At 47.1% G+C, this 17,956-nt stretch overlaps 2 protein-coding genes across 3 annotated transcripts; one reads left to right on the forward strand and one right to left on the reverse strand.

Moving 5' to 3' along the window:
* Positions 1 to 18: 18 nt before the first annotated feature.
* ciao1 (cytosolic iron-sulfur assembly component 1) lies at positions 19 to 6,571 on the reverse strand. Of its 2 annotated transcripts, XM_084457172.1 has the most exons (8): positions 6,353 to 6,571; positions 5,976 to 6,312; positions 4,665 to 4,813; positions 4,245 to 4,356; positions 3,110 to 3,198; positions 2,260 to 2,452; positions 825 to 909; positions 19 to 714 (listed from the first exon to the last, which is right to left on the reverse strand). In XM_084457172.1, exons 2-8 carry the CDS (start codon positions 6,109 to 6,111, stop codon positions 480 to 482), a joined length of 999 nt encoding a protein of 332 aa, XP_084313298.1. In that variant the 5' UTR covers positions 6,112 to 6,312; positions 6,353 to 6,571; the 3' UTR covers positions 19 to 479. The 2 variants fall into 2 exon arrangements, with proteins under 2 accessions (XP_084313298.1, XP_084313297.1); XM_084457171.1 differs by having other exon boundaries at positions 5,976 to 6,571.
* Positions 6,572 to 6,882: 311 nt separating this feature from the next.
* Positions 6,883 to 10,124, forward strand: tmem127 (transmembrane protein 127). Its single transcript, XM_084457174.1, has 3 exons — positions 6,883 to 7,544; positions 7,913 to 8,077; positions 8,603 to 10,124. The coding sequence occupies exons 1-3, from the start codon at positions 7,307 to 7,309 to the stop codon at positions 8,911 to 8,913; spliced, it is 714 nt and encodes a 237-aa protein (XP_084313300.1). The 5' UTR covers positions 6,883 to 7,306; the 3' UTR covers positions 8,914 to 10,124.
* Positions 10,125 to 17,956: the final 7,832 nt, after the last annotated feature.

Consider the following 17,956-nt stretch of genomic DNA (forward strand, 5'->3'; position numbering starts at 1 on the left):
GCAGATGTGTTTTATTAATGTACCCAGCCGATTTAATATTTAATGACAGGTTTGTGAAATTGTATCATTATTGGAATATCCACATTAGCAAAGCACATCAATGGTATTAAGCAAACATGTTATGAAATTCAAACAAGCCCAATCACAGATTACATTCAATTGAATACAAAATTAGACTGAGGCAGGAATCCATGCAGCTCTATCCCATTACCAGTTTGATATAAAACATGTATCTCCTCACCTAGACTCAGCACTGGTTGTTACAGGGATGAGCCTGTAATTATTAGATAGATACTGTATGTATCTACTGTATCTGTCTGTCTATCCATCTTCTGTATCTGTCTATCTATTTATCTAGTCTCCATCTCCAAGAGTAACTAAATGAGTGCTGGTGGCTCCCTTGAACGTAGTACTAGTTCAGTCTAAGGTTAATCCGCTGGTCAAGTCTATCCTAGCAGGTCAGTAATACTGGTCTCTCTTCAGGCCTCTGGCTGGTATCTCCACACCGCTATCTCCCCGTTATCACTGCAGGAGGCCAGGAGCCCCGCCTCGCTGGGGTGCCACGTCACGCAGTTCACGTCCTGGCTGTGGGCCTTGGCCACGTGGGCCGACAGGGAGAACAAGGGCTGGTCTGGGTCGGTGGCGTCGTCCTCCTTAAACACGCGCACGCCATCGTCACCGCACGCAGTCGCCAGGGCGCCGGTCAGTGGACACCTGAGGGCAATTAAAACACTGACTTAGTTAAGTTGACATGGGGGGGGGTGTGTTGTAACTGTGTTTTCAGCTTCTCAAACGCTCGTGAGGCAGGAGGACGATGCACTCACCAGGCGATGTCGTACACCGCACGTCCGTGAAACCCAGACAGGGTGCACACACACTTCCACGACCCGTCTGTGCTGCTACTGTCATCTGGAAAACATCCGCATGAGGGTTTTGCTTAGGGATGGACATGCTACACCAGCCACTCAACCAGTGGTCCGCAGAGCGCCCTCTAGTGGGCCGCAGAGGTAGTGGTAGCCTACTGCCAAATGCTTAGAAAAAAATATAATAAAAGTTTGGTAATTTACAAAGCTAGTTATGTTTATATCTAAATGTATTCAAGAATTCACATATAAATAAATCACCTGGTACATTTGAATATCACCGCACCAATGACATCCATTGAGACGATGTGTTCAGCTAACGTAGCAAGCAGACATTCCCACGGACCTCATGTATTTGGGAAGGTGGTCCTTGGAATTATTTTAACATTAAAAAATGGGCCTTAAGCTACAAAAAGTTGAGAACCCCTGTGCTATATCAATCCCTTCATAGTTAGATACATTGAATTTCTCCAAGGGGATTAATAAAGTATATCTATCTATCTATCTATCTATCTATCCATCTACTGTATCTATCTATCTATCTATCTATCTATCTATCTATCTATCTATCTATCTATCTATCTATTTCTCCAAGGGAATTAATAAAGTACAGTATCTATCTATCTATCTACTGTATCTATCTATCTATCTATCTACTGTATCTATCTATCTATCTATCTACTGTATCTATCTATCTATATCTATCTACTCTATCTATCTATCTATCTATCTATCTATCTATCTATCTATCTATCTATCTAGTCTCATCTCCATTCACATGTAGCCTGAACCATGACTACCAGCTCACCCTCAGGCTGAACCATGACCACCAGCTCACCCTCAGGCTGAACCATGACCACCAGCTCACCCTCAGGCTGAACCATGACTACCAGCTCACCCTCAGGCTGAACCATGACCACCAGCTCACCCTCAGGCTGAACCATGACTACCAGCTCACCCTCAGACTGAACCATGACTACCAGCTCACCCTCAGGCTGAACCATGACTACCAGCTCACCCTCAGGCTGAAACATGACTACCAGCTCACCCTCAGGCTGAACCATGACTACCAGCTCACCCTCAGGCTGAACCATGACTACCAGCTCACCCTCAGAACCATGACGACCAGCTCACCCTCAGGCTGAACCATGCCCACCAGCTCACCCTCAGAACCATGACTACCAGCTCACCCTCAGGCTGAACCATGCCCACCAGCTCACCCTCAGAACCATGACTACCAGCTCACCCTCAGGCTGAACCATGACTCCCAGCTCACCCTCAGGCTGACCCATGACGACCAGCTCACCCTCAGGCTGAACCATGACCACCAGCTCACCCTCAGGCTGACCCATGACCCCCAGCTCACCCTCAGGCTGAACCATGACCACCAGCTCACCCTCAGGCTGACACTCTTTCCAGATCTTCACCGTGCGGTCGTCACTGCAGGAGGCCAGTCTCTGGCCGCTGGGGTCAAAGGTTAAGCTCCAGACGGTGGAGGTGTGTCCCTTCAGAGTGGCCTTGCACTCCCAGTCATCGTCCTCCTCCTTGTAAACACACACGGTGTTGTCATAGCTGGCCGAGGCCAGGAGCTGCAGAGAGAACATACAGTAAATACAGTACATACATTAAATACAGCAGTCTGAGGGGGGGAAGATGTTCATTTCATTTCAAACCTTTATTTATACTTGTAAAGCACTTGAGGTCTCCCTCATTTACAGTGTTGACGGGTTCACACAAATACATAAATAACAAAAGAATAAATGCAATACACAATAATAATGATAATTGTAATAATTATTATTATTATTATTATTAAAAACAGTTACAGGTCGAAGTACAAATGTCAAGAGCTATGGATTTAAACTCGATTGCTCTGGAGCTTGCTCGATCGCCTTGTTGAGAGGGGTCAGGGAAGAATTTTTACAGCTCACTTATCTGGCCCCCGGGTGATACAGATTTTTTGCTTCCCTCTGGAATATGTAGAGGTGGGTCGTATGCCCACCTCCCTTGTTCTCTGTAAAGCGCATTGTGTTGCATCTGGGTATGAAATGCGCTATACAAATAAAGTTTTGATTGATTGATTGATTGATTGAAGTACCTCAAGCTTTAGAGTGTGTTGTAGAGTATTCCAGGTATAAGGAGCATCATTTAGCACAGCAATCAACTCAACAAGAAACGCAACACACACAAAAAACATGAATCGAGTTCATCAAATCAAATCTTCAAATCAAAGTAGGACGCCATACCTCCTGGGTCGGGTGCCAAACCACATGTTTGACATCCTGTGTGTGTGAGTTCATCACACTAACGCACTCATATTCATCGTCCTCATCCACTGTGAAGACAAAAAAAAGAGCCAGCCGATATGTGAATGGATGAAGTGCCATACAACATAGCGGATGAGGCCGATGAACTGTGTTGTCTAACTGAACACAAAAGGGATCTGGAATAGTAGCATGGTGCCGGTTTAACTGATGCTGTGGTGAAGTTGTTCGATTGCCTGGTGTAGAGTTCTACATCATTGTCAGAATGTAATTAGCAACGGAGCGATTGCTTGCTGGGTGAGTAAAGAGGAGGAGGGCAAGGGAGGGGGGGGGAGGAAGAGGGAGGGGGGGAGGAAGAGGGAGGGGGGGAGGAAGAGGGGGGGGGGGGGGGGGGGGGGAGTGGGGTGGAATCATGTGATCTCTCTCCACGATACAGAAACAGCCTGTGAGATCACGTGATAAGGGTTGCAATGCCAGGCTTGTGGATACCATAACAGCTCCATGAGTGGATAGAGATGCATATGTGCTATTTGAGTGCAAAAGCTAAAAGGTGCCGCTGCTGCCGTACATATAAAAATCTGTCCTGATGAAGGTAGAAACCGAAACGTTGACTGATTAAAAAGCAGTGAAAAAGTGTGTGTGGGAGTATGTTATTGTTCATTTGACACTTTGAAGGGGATTTACTCCCAGCACCACAACAGTGTGAGAGTGTGCATGTTGGTATTTTCACTTGCTGCCGTACATACTGTATAGCCACGGCCCACGGCCTAACAATTATTCAGATTCAGGTTAAGATTCAGAAAACACGTGACAGAAAATCATCTTAGACTGGCTCAACAATCAACACAAGTTAGCACAACACAACATACAGTACATTCCTAAAACCAGCACAGGGAATCATTAAAAATAAGCATAATATTACTAATGATATCGATGTGTGCGCCTCATGTGGAATGACTAGTATAAACCAAACTTTGCCGTGTATAATTAGGTAGCATTGGCCTACTACTAGATTGTGAGTTTTCTGGTATGCAATGTAGGTGCAGGTGATTCCTACCCTCCAGCCATTAGTGATAATGTGATGAATGTGATAATGTGATGTTGATGAAACACTGACCTTCCCAGACCCAGACACTCTTGTCTCTGCTACATGTGGCCAGCATGTTCCCGGACGGGGCCCAGGCCACGCACTTCACCTCGTTCTCATGGCCCTCCAACACAGTCAAGCACTGGAAGACACACACACGTTTAACAACAACCACGCAAACCTGGGACTGCTCCCCTATCCACGTGATACACTGTAGTAAGTAAGTAAGTAAGTTTTATTTATATAGCGCCTTTCACAGCACGAATGCACAAAGCGCTTTACAATACAAATAACACATAAAAAGGGAAGAAAGAGCGACATACAAAATACAATACATACAAAATACAAGGCAATTACGACATACAAAATACATTACAAGGCAGTTACAAAATACAGTACAAGGCAGTTACTGTAGCCTGCAGGATTCAAGCTCATGCTCAATCTACTCACCTCAAAATCATTCTCTTTCTTCTTCCAGATGCAGGTCGTTGCGTCGAAGCTGGCCGAGGCCAGGTACTTCCCACACGGTGACCATGCGACCTTTCTGACCGTCCGCGTGTGTCCGTCCTGGAGCACACTTTTACACTCCCACGAGTCACCTACGCACATAATTCAATCAATCAATCAATCAATCAACTTTTATTATGCAGACTCATGGTCCATTACAAAACACATACAACAAAAATTAAAAAAGGCAACAATACCAGTGTTTCCACAATTGTGGGCAATGTCACTGGTTGTCCTAGTCATCATTATAAAACAGTTAGATCTTTCAATTTCACAACTTAGGCTAAACAATGAACTGCATATGAAGCCATAACTACAACATACAGTATGTTAGATAGATCCCCTGGTACATTTACACCAGATCCCCTGGTACATTTAGGCCAGATCCCCTGGTACATTCAGGCCAGATCCCCTGGTACATTCAGGCCAGATCCCCTGGTATTAGCTAGATCCCCTGGTATTAGATAGATCCCCTGGTATTAGATAGATCCCCTGGTATTAGCTAGATCCCCTGGTATTAGATAGATCCCCTGGTATTAGATAGATCCCCTGGTACATTTAGGCCAGATCCCCTGGTATTAGATAGATCCCCTGGTATTAGATAGATCCCCTGGTATTAGTTAGATCCCCTGGTACATTTAGGCCAGATCCCCTGGTACATTTAGGCCAGATCCCCTGGTATTAGTTAGATCCCCTGGTATTAGATAGATCCCCTGGTACATTTAGGCCAGATCCCCTGGTATTAGTTAGATCCCCTGGTATTAGCCAGATCCCCTGGTATTAGCTAGCTCCCCTGGTATTAGATAGACCCCCTGGTATTAGATAGACCCCCTGGTATTAGATAGATCCCCTGGTATTAGATAGATCCCCTGGTATTAGATAGATCCCCTGGTATTAGTTAGATCCCCTGGTATTAGATAGATCCCCTGGTATTAGATAGATCCCCTGGTATTAGTTAGATCCCCTGGTATTAGATAGATCCCCTGGTATTAGATAGATCCCCTGGTATTAGATAGATCCCCTGGTATTAGATATATCCCCTGGTATTAGTTAGATCCCCTGGTATTAGTTAGGTCCCCTGGTATTAGCCAGATCCCCTGGTATTAGATAGATCCCCTGGTATTAGATAGATCCCCTGGTATTAGTTAGATCCCCTGGTATTAGCCAGATCCCCTGGTATTAGATAGATCCCCTGGTATTAGATAGATCCCCTGGTACTAGTTAGATCCCCTGGTACATTAAGGCCATAGTTACCTTCTTTCCCCCAGATCCTAATGGCCCGGTCCCCCCCACAGGAGGCCAGCAGGGTTCCCCTGGTGTTCCAGGACACATACCAGCAGCTGGAGTCTGGATGGGCGATGAATCTCTGAACCAGGGCTAATGACGTCATGGCTACCTGTCTGTCCTAGCTAGCCTAGCCTAGCCTAGCCACCTGTCTGTCCTAGCCTAGCCTAGCCTACCCTAGCCACCTGTCTGTCCTAGCTAGCCTAGCCTACCCTAGCCACCTGTCTGTCCTAGCTAGCCTAGCCTACCCTAGCCACCTGTCTGTCCTAGCTAGCCTAGCCTAGCCTAGCCTAGCCACCTGTCTGTCCTAGCTAGCCTAGCCTAGCCTAGCCACCTGTCTGTCCTACCTAGCTAGCCTAGCCTAGCCTAGCAGGCTAATCACAACTGGTAGAAATCAGGCACAATGTGCTGCTAAGATTGGGTTAACAATTTATCTCCTTCGATTAAGATGCACAACAACAACAACGAGAATTGCCACCAGTCACTAATCCAACTAATATGAAATCTTATGAGAATGAGGATGTTTTTTGTGTGTTTTTTTCAGAAGCGGTCTAGCGAGTTCATCACTTCCTGATTCAGTTCTTCTTCTTTGGTTATTGTTGTGCGTCATTTTTTTTCCCCAACCAACTTCTGCCATAACCACGCCCCCGCGAGTTTTCATTGGACAACCCTAACCCTAACCCTAACCCTAACCCAATGAAAACTCGCGGGGGCGTGGTTATGGCAGAAGTGGGTTGGGAAAAAAAAATCACGCGGTTATTGTACCGGTCACGTGATTCTGTATTTCTCACCACTAGGGGGCAGTAAATCACAACCGGAACACGCATGCGCACAGTGGTGCAGAGCAGAAGAAGAAGAAAGAGGATGAACAAGGAAATCCAGGAAGCTGAGCTGAGCTTTTGTGTTTGTGTTTTTACCAAATCTTCATTTTGGTATTTTTAACTGGTATTTTTGGAACTGTACCACTATGTTTGATTGATCATGGACGTGGACAACTCATCTTTGTATCAAAGTTAACTAGTTTGCGGATAAAACCGTATATTTTAGTTCCAGAGCGAGTTAGACAGACAACAGCAGGCCCGGCTAGCAAGCTACAAGCTAACACTCTTCTTACATTCACGCTTTTATCTGTGTCATTTTTAAATCACGCAGGATTGTGAATGGAAAACAGTTAGCTGGTCTAGCTAGTCTATTTATTTATTATTTATTTGAGTGTTTCAGAGTCTGTATCCAGCTCAAAGGTGATAGCTGACCCACTGTAACAGCTCAACCCTGATAGTGAGAGAGGAGATTGGATAACCATGTATGCACCCCCGGGTACTGCTGTCCCTGGGACCCGGCGGAGGAGAGCGGGGGCCCCCCTGCCCAAGCAGCCGGAGCGGAGCCTGGCCTCGGCCCTCCCCGGGGCCCTCTCCATCACGGCCCTGTGCACCGCCCTGGCCGAGCCGGCCTGGCTGAGGGTCCATGGGGGGACCTGCCCCAGACAGGAGCTGGGAGTGGCTGATGTTCTGGGTTACATCGACCCCAAACTCCTGGAAGGTGAGTATCATCAGCAACATCCCAGCAAACACGCAACGTCAGGGAGACGTTCAGATCATGTCTTAATAACGTCCGTAGGTCCTGAACCCCGTGTGTTCGTCTGCTGGACCCCTCAATATTCACACGTCTGGCTTGGACCCCTCTAAGACGTCTGTGGACGTGCAAAACGGGTTCAATATCTGAACGTTAAAAAAAACATTCATTCTGGATCCTAATTGGATGTCTTTGGACGTCCGAAAAAGACAAAAAAGACGTCTAAAAGACGTCTTTTAGACGTGTCTTTGCTCAGTGGGATAAACGGCTGCCGAGATCTGCTGTGAACGCCACCAGGTGTCAGAATCAACCTTTGTTCTTCTTTTGTTCCTCAGATTACTGTGTGAACTCCCAGACCATCTTGTTGCTGAGGGTCATCGCTGCCTTCTGTTTCCTGGGCATTCTGTGCAGCCTGACGGCCTTCCTGCTGGACGTGTTTGGACCCAAGCACCCGGCGCTCAAGATCACACGCAGATACGCCTTCGCCCACATTCTCACTGGTATGAATCTCACTGGTCTCACTGGTATGAATCTCACTGGTCTCACTGGTATGAATCTCACTGGTCTCACTGGTATGATCTCACTGGTCTCACTGGTATGATCTCACTGGTCTCACTGGTATGAATCTCACTGGTCTCACTGGTATGAATCTCACTGGTCTCACTGGTATGAATAGATTAGAACAGCGGCTCCCAAACATGTTCAGTCAACCCCCTCTTGGGTAATTTGAAATATTTTAGCTCCCCCAACCCCCCAAGCATGGTATTTTTTTTTTTTTATAGTTGTACAAAGATGGCATTTTCTCTCCTAATAATAATAATTAGACACAAAGATGGAACATTTTATTAGGGAGCGAAAATGAACAAATAATCCCCTGTTATGGTGAAATAATGAATTGGAAAAAGTAGCAGTAGTAGATTTTTTTTAAAATTAAAGCTAAAAACGTCTAATGAGTTTGAATGTTTTGTGTAGCTGGTGGTCGTTTCCGTGGAGGTCTAACGTCTGCGTTCTCATCGGTTCTCCAGTTCTCCAGTGCGCCACTGTGATCGGGTTCTGCTACTGGGCCTCGGAGCTCATCCTCTCACTACAGCAGCAGCACAAGAAGTACCACGGTTCCTTCATATACGTCACCTTCGCCATCAGCTTCTACCTGGTGGCGGGAGCGGGCGGGGCCTCCATTCTCGCCACGGCCGCCAACCTCCTGCGCCATTACCCCACGGAGGAGGAGGAGCAGGCCCTGGAGCTGCTCTCCGAGATGGAGGAGAGCAGTGAGACATATCCTGCCGATTATGACATTGCCAACCAATTCCAGCCCCCACCTGCGTACACGCCCTAATGTAAGACAGCTTGGCCTTGTCTCTCTCTCTCTCTCTCTCTCTCTCTCTCACACACACACACACACACACACACATCCATGCTTCTCTACGAGCACCACTATTGGCCTCTCATCAAGCATACATAAACACATAAAAAAACATGATCCAGTAACTACCAAAATGGATATTCTCCGCAAATCCTCCTCTTTCCATAACCAACACAATGACCACACCTGTCTGTCATTGTTGGTGCTTGAGTGCATGAAAGCGTTCTTCTTCTGTGGTGGCAGAGAATCTACACACGTTTCTTATTTTCACCACTGAAGCTTTGCGTTTAGTAATTTGCATGTGAATGGCAATTAGGATCCGATCCTTACATGTAAAGCAATCTAAACTATGTTGGGCGTTGTTTCATGCTTTGCTGTACGAAATAAGTCTTCTGGTTTACTGAAAAATAGTGGTTTAAGACTCAATGTCCAATAACAGTGTGAAAGTCACAGCTTGACAGATGCCAAATTTTGAACAAAGTGGGCTGTTAGTTGAATGACCACAGAACATCAAACGGTTTCATGTATGGTTAATTTCAGTGAAGTGCTGTTTTTATGGTCATTTGAATATGATTTGATTTTATCAGTAACACAAGTGCTGAGAGTACACTGACACTGTTGTTTTTAAACATTTATTTTCATTTAAATTGACCTTTATTTATTAACTGTTGTGTCCCTTGTGTGGTATGTAAACATGTGTTCTTCCTTTGCTGTGTGTGTGTAAGGCTTTGATTTCATTTGGATTTTTAAGAGATTTGCATTTGGGATGGAAATAAATAGGTTTACCAGGTTATGTGAGAAATGCATAAAGTATAAAGTCATCGTTGATTCACTTGAATTGGGCTTAGAGGCCAAATCTCCCACTTAAATGATGATTGTTAGTCGTGATCAGTGATTTATCAGGGGTGTTATCTGTGCTTGAGTCTTCTCCTGTTCTGGATGGTGAGTCGGATTAATCATTTTGGATGATTTCTACATGGAAGCATTGCAAGTTGGGAACCAGTCCATATTCTTCTTTTTTTAAAGATAATGTAATTGTAATAGTAGTTGATAATTTGTCCTATTGTTAATTTCATATTCTCATTCTTATGTTTTTTATGTCTAATTTTTCCCTCAAAATTTTGCTGTACTTTCATCATTGTGTTAAGATGTTATGTAAGATATTGTGCACTGTTTATATATAAAGCTGGTCATATTCAAAATAAAAAGATATGTCCATTTTTGCCTTGTATCTTTTTATATCTAAAGCAGAAATGCAAATCCATCTAAGGCACCGAGTCTTGGGATGAGATTGTCGAGGAGCGTTCAAAGAGTCTCTCAAGAAAGTCTCTCAAAAGACTGTGAGGTTCTAGAGCTGTGGTGAATGAATGAGGATCTCCCTCACTACCCACAATGTCCTATAGTTCCAGATGCTAGCCTACATGTCTCAATTGAATGTCAGTCTATTTTAACTTTTGTTACTAATTGTGTTTTTACACGTGTGTGTGTGTGTGTGTGTATACGCACACTATATGCACAAAAGTATTGGGTCAAACCTAATCATTGAATTCAGGTATCTAATTCAGTCCCATTGCCACAGGTGTATAAAATCTAGAACCTAGCCATGCACTCTGCCTCACAAACATTAGTGAAAGAATGGGTGGTTCTAAAGAGCTCACTGAATTCCAGAGTGGTGCTGTAATAGGATGCCACCGTTGCAACAAGTCAATTCATGAAATGTCTTCCCTCCTAGCTATTCCATGATCAGCTCTAAGTGGTATTATTGCACAGTTGAAGGGTTTAGGAACCACAGCAACTCAGTCCCAGAGTGTCAGACCAGGTAAAGTTAGAGTGAGGTCGCTGAGTGCTGAGGCGCATAGGTATAGGTACTGCATTTGTAACGCGCTCCCCATCCAGTTGTTACATTGGCCCGGAGCGCCATTCACACACCAATGGTGGCAGCTGCCATGCAAGGCGCTTGCCTGCTCATTGGGAGCAATTTGGGGTTCAGTGTCTCGCCCAAGGACTCTTCGACAGGTAGTCAGGAGGAGCCGGGATTCGAACCACCGACCCTACGATCATGCATGGTGCGTAAAAATCTCCACCGCTCTGCTGACTCGATAACTGCAGAGTTCCAAACCTCCTCTGTCATAAACATCAGCACAAGAACTGTGTGCCGGGAGCTGAATGTTGTGGGTTTCCGGGTTTCCATGGCCGAGCAGCTGCATGCAGGGCTGTTCCCGCGCCAGGATCGGGCCATCGGGTCCTTCCTCTGACCTAAGGAATCTGGGTGTGACCCTGGACAACCAGCTGTCGTTCTCCACACATATCACATCCGTCACACGCTCCTGCAGATTCCTGCTCTACATCAGGAGGGTTCACTCTTTCCTCACTGATGAAACGGCGCAGGTGCTCATCCAGGCCCTGGTCATCTCCCGCCTGGACTACTGCAACTCCCTCCTCGCTGGGGCCCCGGCGTCAGCCATTAAACCCCTGGAACTTGTCCAGAAAGATGCTGCTCGCCTGGTGTTCAACCACCCCAAGTTCTCCTTAAAACTCTGGTACTAGCCTACAGGGCAATGAAGGGAACAGCTCCCTCCTACCTCCAGGCCATGGTCAAACCCTAGACCCCCCCCTGACCACTACGCTCTGCTACCTCGGGACTGGTTGAATCAGGTCAGCAGAGTTTCGCCGCAGGCTCAAAACTCATCTCGTCAAGAAGTACTACCACGATCCTCCCTCTCAAGCACCTATTGTATTTTAGATTGCTATTCTTGCACTTTGCCTTCAGCACTAGATTATGCTCTTAGTTGTTTTAGAAAGGAGATGCACTTTCAGTTCTGACAAGTTGTACATTGGCTTTTCCTACGTAAAGTGCAATTATTGTTAGTCGCTTTGAATAAAAGCCTCAACTAAATGACTGGAATGTTAATGGAATGCATCACTTGAGAGACACATGCATTCCTCATCAGACTTGAATCATGCTGGCATCGAGGAGAGGAGGAGTTTGCTTGGGAAGCACACGGCAGCTGTTCCCCTCCCATCAGCCCCTCTGCCCGGCAGGCTGTGGGGGAGACTGGGACAACTGGGGACACACTAACACTGCAGTGGTAAGTGAAATTCAATCACTCTACAGGCTCAATCATAAGGCAGGCAGGGGAGAAGAACTGGCAGATGGTCCCATGTTTGGCGCCAAGAATCATTCTGTGAAGTAGCCGTGTTCAAAGTAGCCTTGATGATGTCAGCGAGCCCCCTGGCCACCCCAGGTGTTCTCAGGCTAGGGGAATGGAACCGATAACCACCAGGCAGCATAGCAAGTATGGTTCTGTTGTGGAAAGTCCTATTTTACATATCACTTGGACCGTGGAGATGGAAAGCAATAGAGCTGCAGTGCCAACAGGACTTGAATATTATTATATGTTCAAGGTTTGTTTTCAGCACCATGTATCATCTCAGCCGAAATGGGGCTTGCTTCCAGATCTTTGCTCCAAACCAGCAGCAGATACACGTGATGGACGATATGAGAAAGAGAGAGATCTCTTCTCAGCCAAACAGTATGTCAACAACTAAACCTCAGGGCCCTGAGATACTTTCTAATAAGCTGAATACCAATGAAAACATTTTTGTTGCCATTCTTGTTGGCATCATGAGGCCTCTGTGGATGAATAAAACTGAGTGAGTTTGAGCCCAAAGAAGGAGTCCTGTAAGTCGATAGGATGACCTGTATGATTCCACTACTTAGTGAGACGCGTAAGAAAGAAGACATGAATGAAAACATATTCGTTCAAGATTACAAAGACTTGTTGTTTTCAATGCAATACAAGATCCATGTCAAATTATGAGACAATTCCTGGAACATTCAGAATAAATCAATTTATTCAGTACAAACATATAAAAATGACAGAAAACAAACACCCAAATGACAGGATATAAAAATTTCCAGTTTGTACAAAACATCAAAATACATCTTTGAAAATGCAATCTTACTCCAAGTGAAGATTTACAGCTGCAATATCAATATAATACAGGCTTTGTTTCTGCACTTTTACGAAAGTGTATTAAAAAAGATCTCTCTTGGTCACTGTAGAACAGCCCACCAGTGTAAGTACAAAAGTACAGTATTTGTCAGTACGCAAAAAAATCTGGGCATTTACAACAATAAAAAGAGACTCCTAATTCAAACATTAAAAGTCATCTTAATGGAATATATTCACAGTGTTGTGTTCACATCGATAATGTGATCTTGTAAACATTGTCGTGTATTAAAACCCACCTTAATAAATATACACAAATGCTCAGATATGCCTGCAATACCAAAGTTTAAAACACAAACAAAAGTACAGATGATCATGATCTCACACAATAATTTCATTGTTTAACTTCAAATATTTGTTATTCGAGGCCGTGTGTAACATCAACTGTATTGGCATTCACACAGGACAATACTTATGATCTAAATATACAAGAGATAAATCTGATCCGACAGGTTTCAGGTGATGAAATAATTCCCACAGTAGATTGAAGGGTCGCCTGACATCATAAAAACATGCAGATATTATGTCCACTGAAAAACTAGTATGATCTGAAAAATATTGAGAGTAAGTAAAATGTACATATGTGTGTTAGTACATTATGTGATCATCTAAAGAGAAACAAAGAAGGAGGAGACTGAAATAAGGAGAATCTACATAAGAAAGCAGAAACAGAGGTGGGGGGTGAATGATTTCACTAGTGTTTATGGTTCATTACAGTGCCGGCGCCAGGGAATTTGCCTTAATCATTCTTGTCATTTATTTCAGCCCATTTGTATTTGCAAGTTGTTCTATTAAGAATAAAGAGAAAATCTCAGCTACCTACTGTATATAATAAACAATGCAGATAGAACCATATAGGCTCACACTGCAGTACATGACATTCACCTGGAGGGGGCGATAGAGGGAAGCACATCCTCACTGTTGGGATCTGCGGTTTGGACCAGGAACACAGACAGAGCCAACCACTGTCACACACTGGTTTTACTGGTTTTACTGGTTTTACTTAGACCGAGGAGCTGCTTGAAAAGAATCACCCCAATGTTTTCATCCACTTTCAATAAAAGACCAGTGGTTCAAGGAATAGACAGTAACGTCCCTTGGGTAGATTATATTGAGTCCTTCAAATACAGATGCGAGCCACAAGACGTTTGTGGAGAAAGCATTCTGTGTTTGATTGTCTAGGCGTACCAAAAGTCTAAACTCACTTCATCAGATTCATATCAAAAGCTGTCCCTTATCAGTTTTGCCCTAAACACATGAATACTTCCATGAAATAAACACATCCAGCATGAGATAACAGGCTCACATGAGGGACAAGAACTTCTGTGTAAACAATCATGGCACAACACCAGGGTATAAAAGCATATGGCATGCCGTTATGATGTGTGAAACATGAGCAGCTAGGCTGTCTCTTTCTCGCTCACACTTACACACTGTCGTCTTATGAGAGAGCTGCTCAGAGAACTTGGACTTCTGTAGAAGATGAGGTGTCTCGGTCAACCAGATCCAGTGAGGTTCGACAGCACAGGTGCAGATCTGCGTCATCTGGACATATGAGGGGGAACTATTTGGTTCTTTTCTTTGAAATGCCTGGAACACAGAAAGGTAAACAGCAGCACACTGTTAGAACGCACTCTGTGTGCAGGCGAGACAACGGGCGCGTTAAGTAGCTGAACGCTCAGTCAGCGATCAGTGATCAGAACACACTTAACGGGTTGCTCAGTTACGCTCAGACTGATCTGCTCAGAGCACAAGTGGGCAGTTTTGAACTATGACCTGTTTGAGTCAAACACCACGTCATCATCATCATCATCATCTGAGCAGAAAAAAAACAAGGGGTGTGTTTTGTCTTGGGAATCGTCGGGACGCTGCTCGCTAATCACACATGATTGACAACAGGTGAAAAGTTCTCGTCTCCTAGCAACTCAGCGCTGGGTTAGAGCAGACGGTTAAGTGGTTTTAAAAACCGCTCGGCGTTCAGAGTGAGCGTTCTAAGAGTGAGCATTCTAAGAGTGAGCGTTCTAAGAGTGAGCGTTCTAAGAGTGAGCGTTCTAAGAGTGAGCATTCTAAGAGTGAGCGTTCTAAGAGTGAGCGTTCTAAGAGTGAGCGTTCTAAGAGTGAGCATTCTAAGAGTGAGCGTTCTAAGAGTGAGGGTTCTAAGAGTGAGCGTTCTAAGAGTGAGGGTTCTAAGAGTGAGCGTTCTAAGAGTGAGCGTTCTAAGAGTGAGCGTTCTAAGAGTGAGCGTTCTAAGAGTGAGCGTTCTAAGAGTGAGCGTTCTAAGAGTGAGCGCTCAGCTACTTAATGCACCCAAAATGTACAAAGATGTTATAAACTTGTTTTCTGGAAAAAAAAAGAGAAAAAAGGAAGAAGAAAATGTAGTGACACGCTAAACGTCCGTTGAGAACGTAACACCACAGAGATGACAGCAAGCAGGTAGAGCGCAGGGTGGTGAGAGGTCAGGGACGGGTCACAGAGCGGGAGGTGAGAGGTCAGGAGGGGGTCACAGAGCAGGGGAGAGATGGAGGAACGGACCGGGTCTACAGCAGAGCGGAGCTGCAGTCAGAGTCGCTGTCGGGAGGAAGAGGAGGAGGAGGGCGTGGCTCCTGACTCCGCTGGTACTCCCAGTACTCCAGGCGGAGGGCGTTGAAGCGCGCCTCGCTGAGCGAGCGGCCGTAGTGGCAGCGAGGAGGGGTGGGGGCTGGAGGACTGACCGAGGGGGAGGGGCCTGAGAGGGGGGGGGAGGAGTCATGAGTCAAGCTCACATCAACCACAACACAGAGCACCAGATGCATCCACGGTCACGCACGATATCAAAGACGGAAGCGAGGTGAGGTGAGGTGAGGTGAGGGAGGAGTCTGGTCTCACCTTTCCTGTGAGGGTCCTGGAGGTCAGCCGCAGAGCGGGGTCGGTCGTGTCTAAGCTCCCCCTTGCCCCTCCCCCCCCCTGCTTGTGTCTGACCCAGACTAGTGACCTCCAGGACTTCCGAGTCCACACAGACATCAGCAGAATCCCACTCATAACTCTCATCTACTGATGTGTTCCTTCTAATGACAGACACACAAAACAAGCGTCAAACAAGCACAGGACAAATGGCGATAAATAAATAAATGAATGATCAGTGAAATCAATGAATGACAAAATGGCTTCCTCAAATCCCTCTGTTGTGATTGTGACGGTTGTGGCCAGTGAGGCGGGGGTGTCACCTTTTCGCTCTCCCCTCTCGTAGCTCCGCTCCGGCTCGGTGTCTCTCGCCCTCCTCGGTGGTCTCTGGGGAGCTGAGGAGGGTGGGGGTGATGGAGAGGGACTGTCGGAGGAGGCCCACGCTGCCTCTGCCGCTGCTCTGGCTGGCGTAGCTGGCCCGGCCCCCCTCCCTGCTGTCCCGGACCTCCGGGTCCGCCCCCCTCCCCGGCCCCCTCTCCCCCTCCCTCTGAGTCTCCACGTCTCTGGGGGGGATGGAGGCGTGGTAGGGGGAGGGCCAGCTGTACATCCTGGGCAGGTAGGACCTCGGAGGGACCCTGGGAGGCTCTCGGGAGTCCGGGGGCCCCCTGGAGCTTGGCCTGGGTGGATAGTGGGGTATCGATGTGTCTGGGGGGCCCCTGGAGCTTGGCCTGGGTGGATAGTGGGGTATCGATGTGTCTGGGGGGCCCCTGGAGCTTGGCCTGGGTGGATAGAGGGGTATCAACGAGTCTGGGGGGCCCCTGGAGCTTGGCCTGGGTGGATAGTGGGGTATCGATGTGTCTGGGGGGCCCCTGGAGCTTGGCCTGGGTGGATAGTGGGGTATCGACGTGTCTGGGGGGCCCCTGGAACTTGGCCTGGGTGGATAGTGGGGTATCAACGTGTCTGGGGGGCCCCTGGAGCTTGGCCTGGGTGGATAGTGGGGTATCGACGAGTCTGGGGGGCCCCTGGAGCTTGGCCTGGGTGGATAGAGGGGTATCAACGAGTCCGGGGGGCCCCTGGAGCTTGGCCTGGGTGGATAGTGGGGTATCGATGTGTCTGGGGGGCCCCTGGAGCTTGGCCTGGGTGGATAGTGGGGTATCGACGTGTCTGGGGGGCCCCTGGAACCTGGCCTGGGTGGGTAGTGGGGTATTGAGTCCATGGGGACATACTTGTGCTGCGCAGACCTCAGGACCTCATGGTACGTAGCGGGCCACCTAGAGGGGTCAGGGAAGGCGGCGGCCTGTCGACGCGGGTCGGCGAGTTCTCGTCTACCAGAGCCTGAGATCTGCCTGGGAGGGTACATGGACGTGGTGAGGTAGGGAGGGCTGGTCTGGGATCTGTCCATACGCTGAGGCCTCTCCAAGCTGCCGGCGCCGGGCTGCTGGGCCGGACCCGACTCCCTCCAGGAGAACCCGGGCCTGGGGAAGGAACACGGGCTGCGACCCAGACTGTAGGACTTGACCCGGACGTCCGGGTATGGGAACTGGTCCCAGTAGCATTTCTCAGAGATATAAGTCCTAATAGGATACAGGCTCTCAAAGTGTTCCCATTTCTGCGAGCCCAAGCTGATGGATTTCTTCAGGTAAGGGCGTGGCTGTCCCAAACCTGACAGGGTTCGACAGGGGCCGATGCTGAGAGACTTCCTCATGAACGGAACAGGGGCTTGGTAGATCTGTGAGGTTTTTTGATGTGTCCTGTTGCCCTGAGCGTAATATCTTTGGGAATGTTCTGAGGGTGACTCCGGTCTGTCTTCAAAACGGTCGGCCGCGCCTTTAGCCGCGCTAAACAATGTCTGGGCTGAACCTGGACCCGTTCTGGACTGAGCTCTCTCTGAGCTCACAGCCTTCTGACCAAAAACAGGTTGTTTGTCTGGATATGCTACTTTGAGGCGTGAATCTCTCGCATCCCCTTGGAGAGTATGACTGTACTCTTGCTTTTCATAGCTTTTAGTTGAACTTGAGGGGGTTACCTCGAAAGAAACAGACTTTTGGCTTGAGGGAGTTTCTCGTTTCTCTCGAACATGAACATCCCAGTTTTCCAGAACCTCGTCTAGCTTAGCGACCGGA

Source organism: Borostomias antarcticus, assembly GCF_949987555.1.
Source record: "Borostomias antarcticus genome assembly, chromosome: 23".
NCBI classification, from domain to species: domain Eukaryota; kingdom Metazoa; phylum Chordata; class Actinopteri; order Stomiiformes; family Stomiidae; genus Borostomias; species Borostomias antarcticus.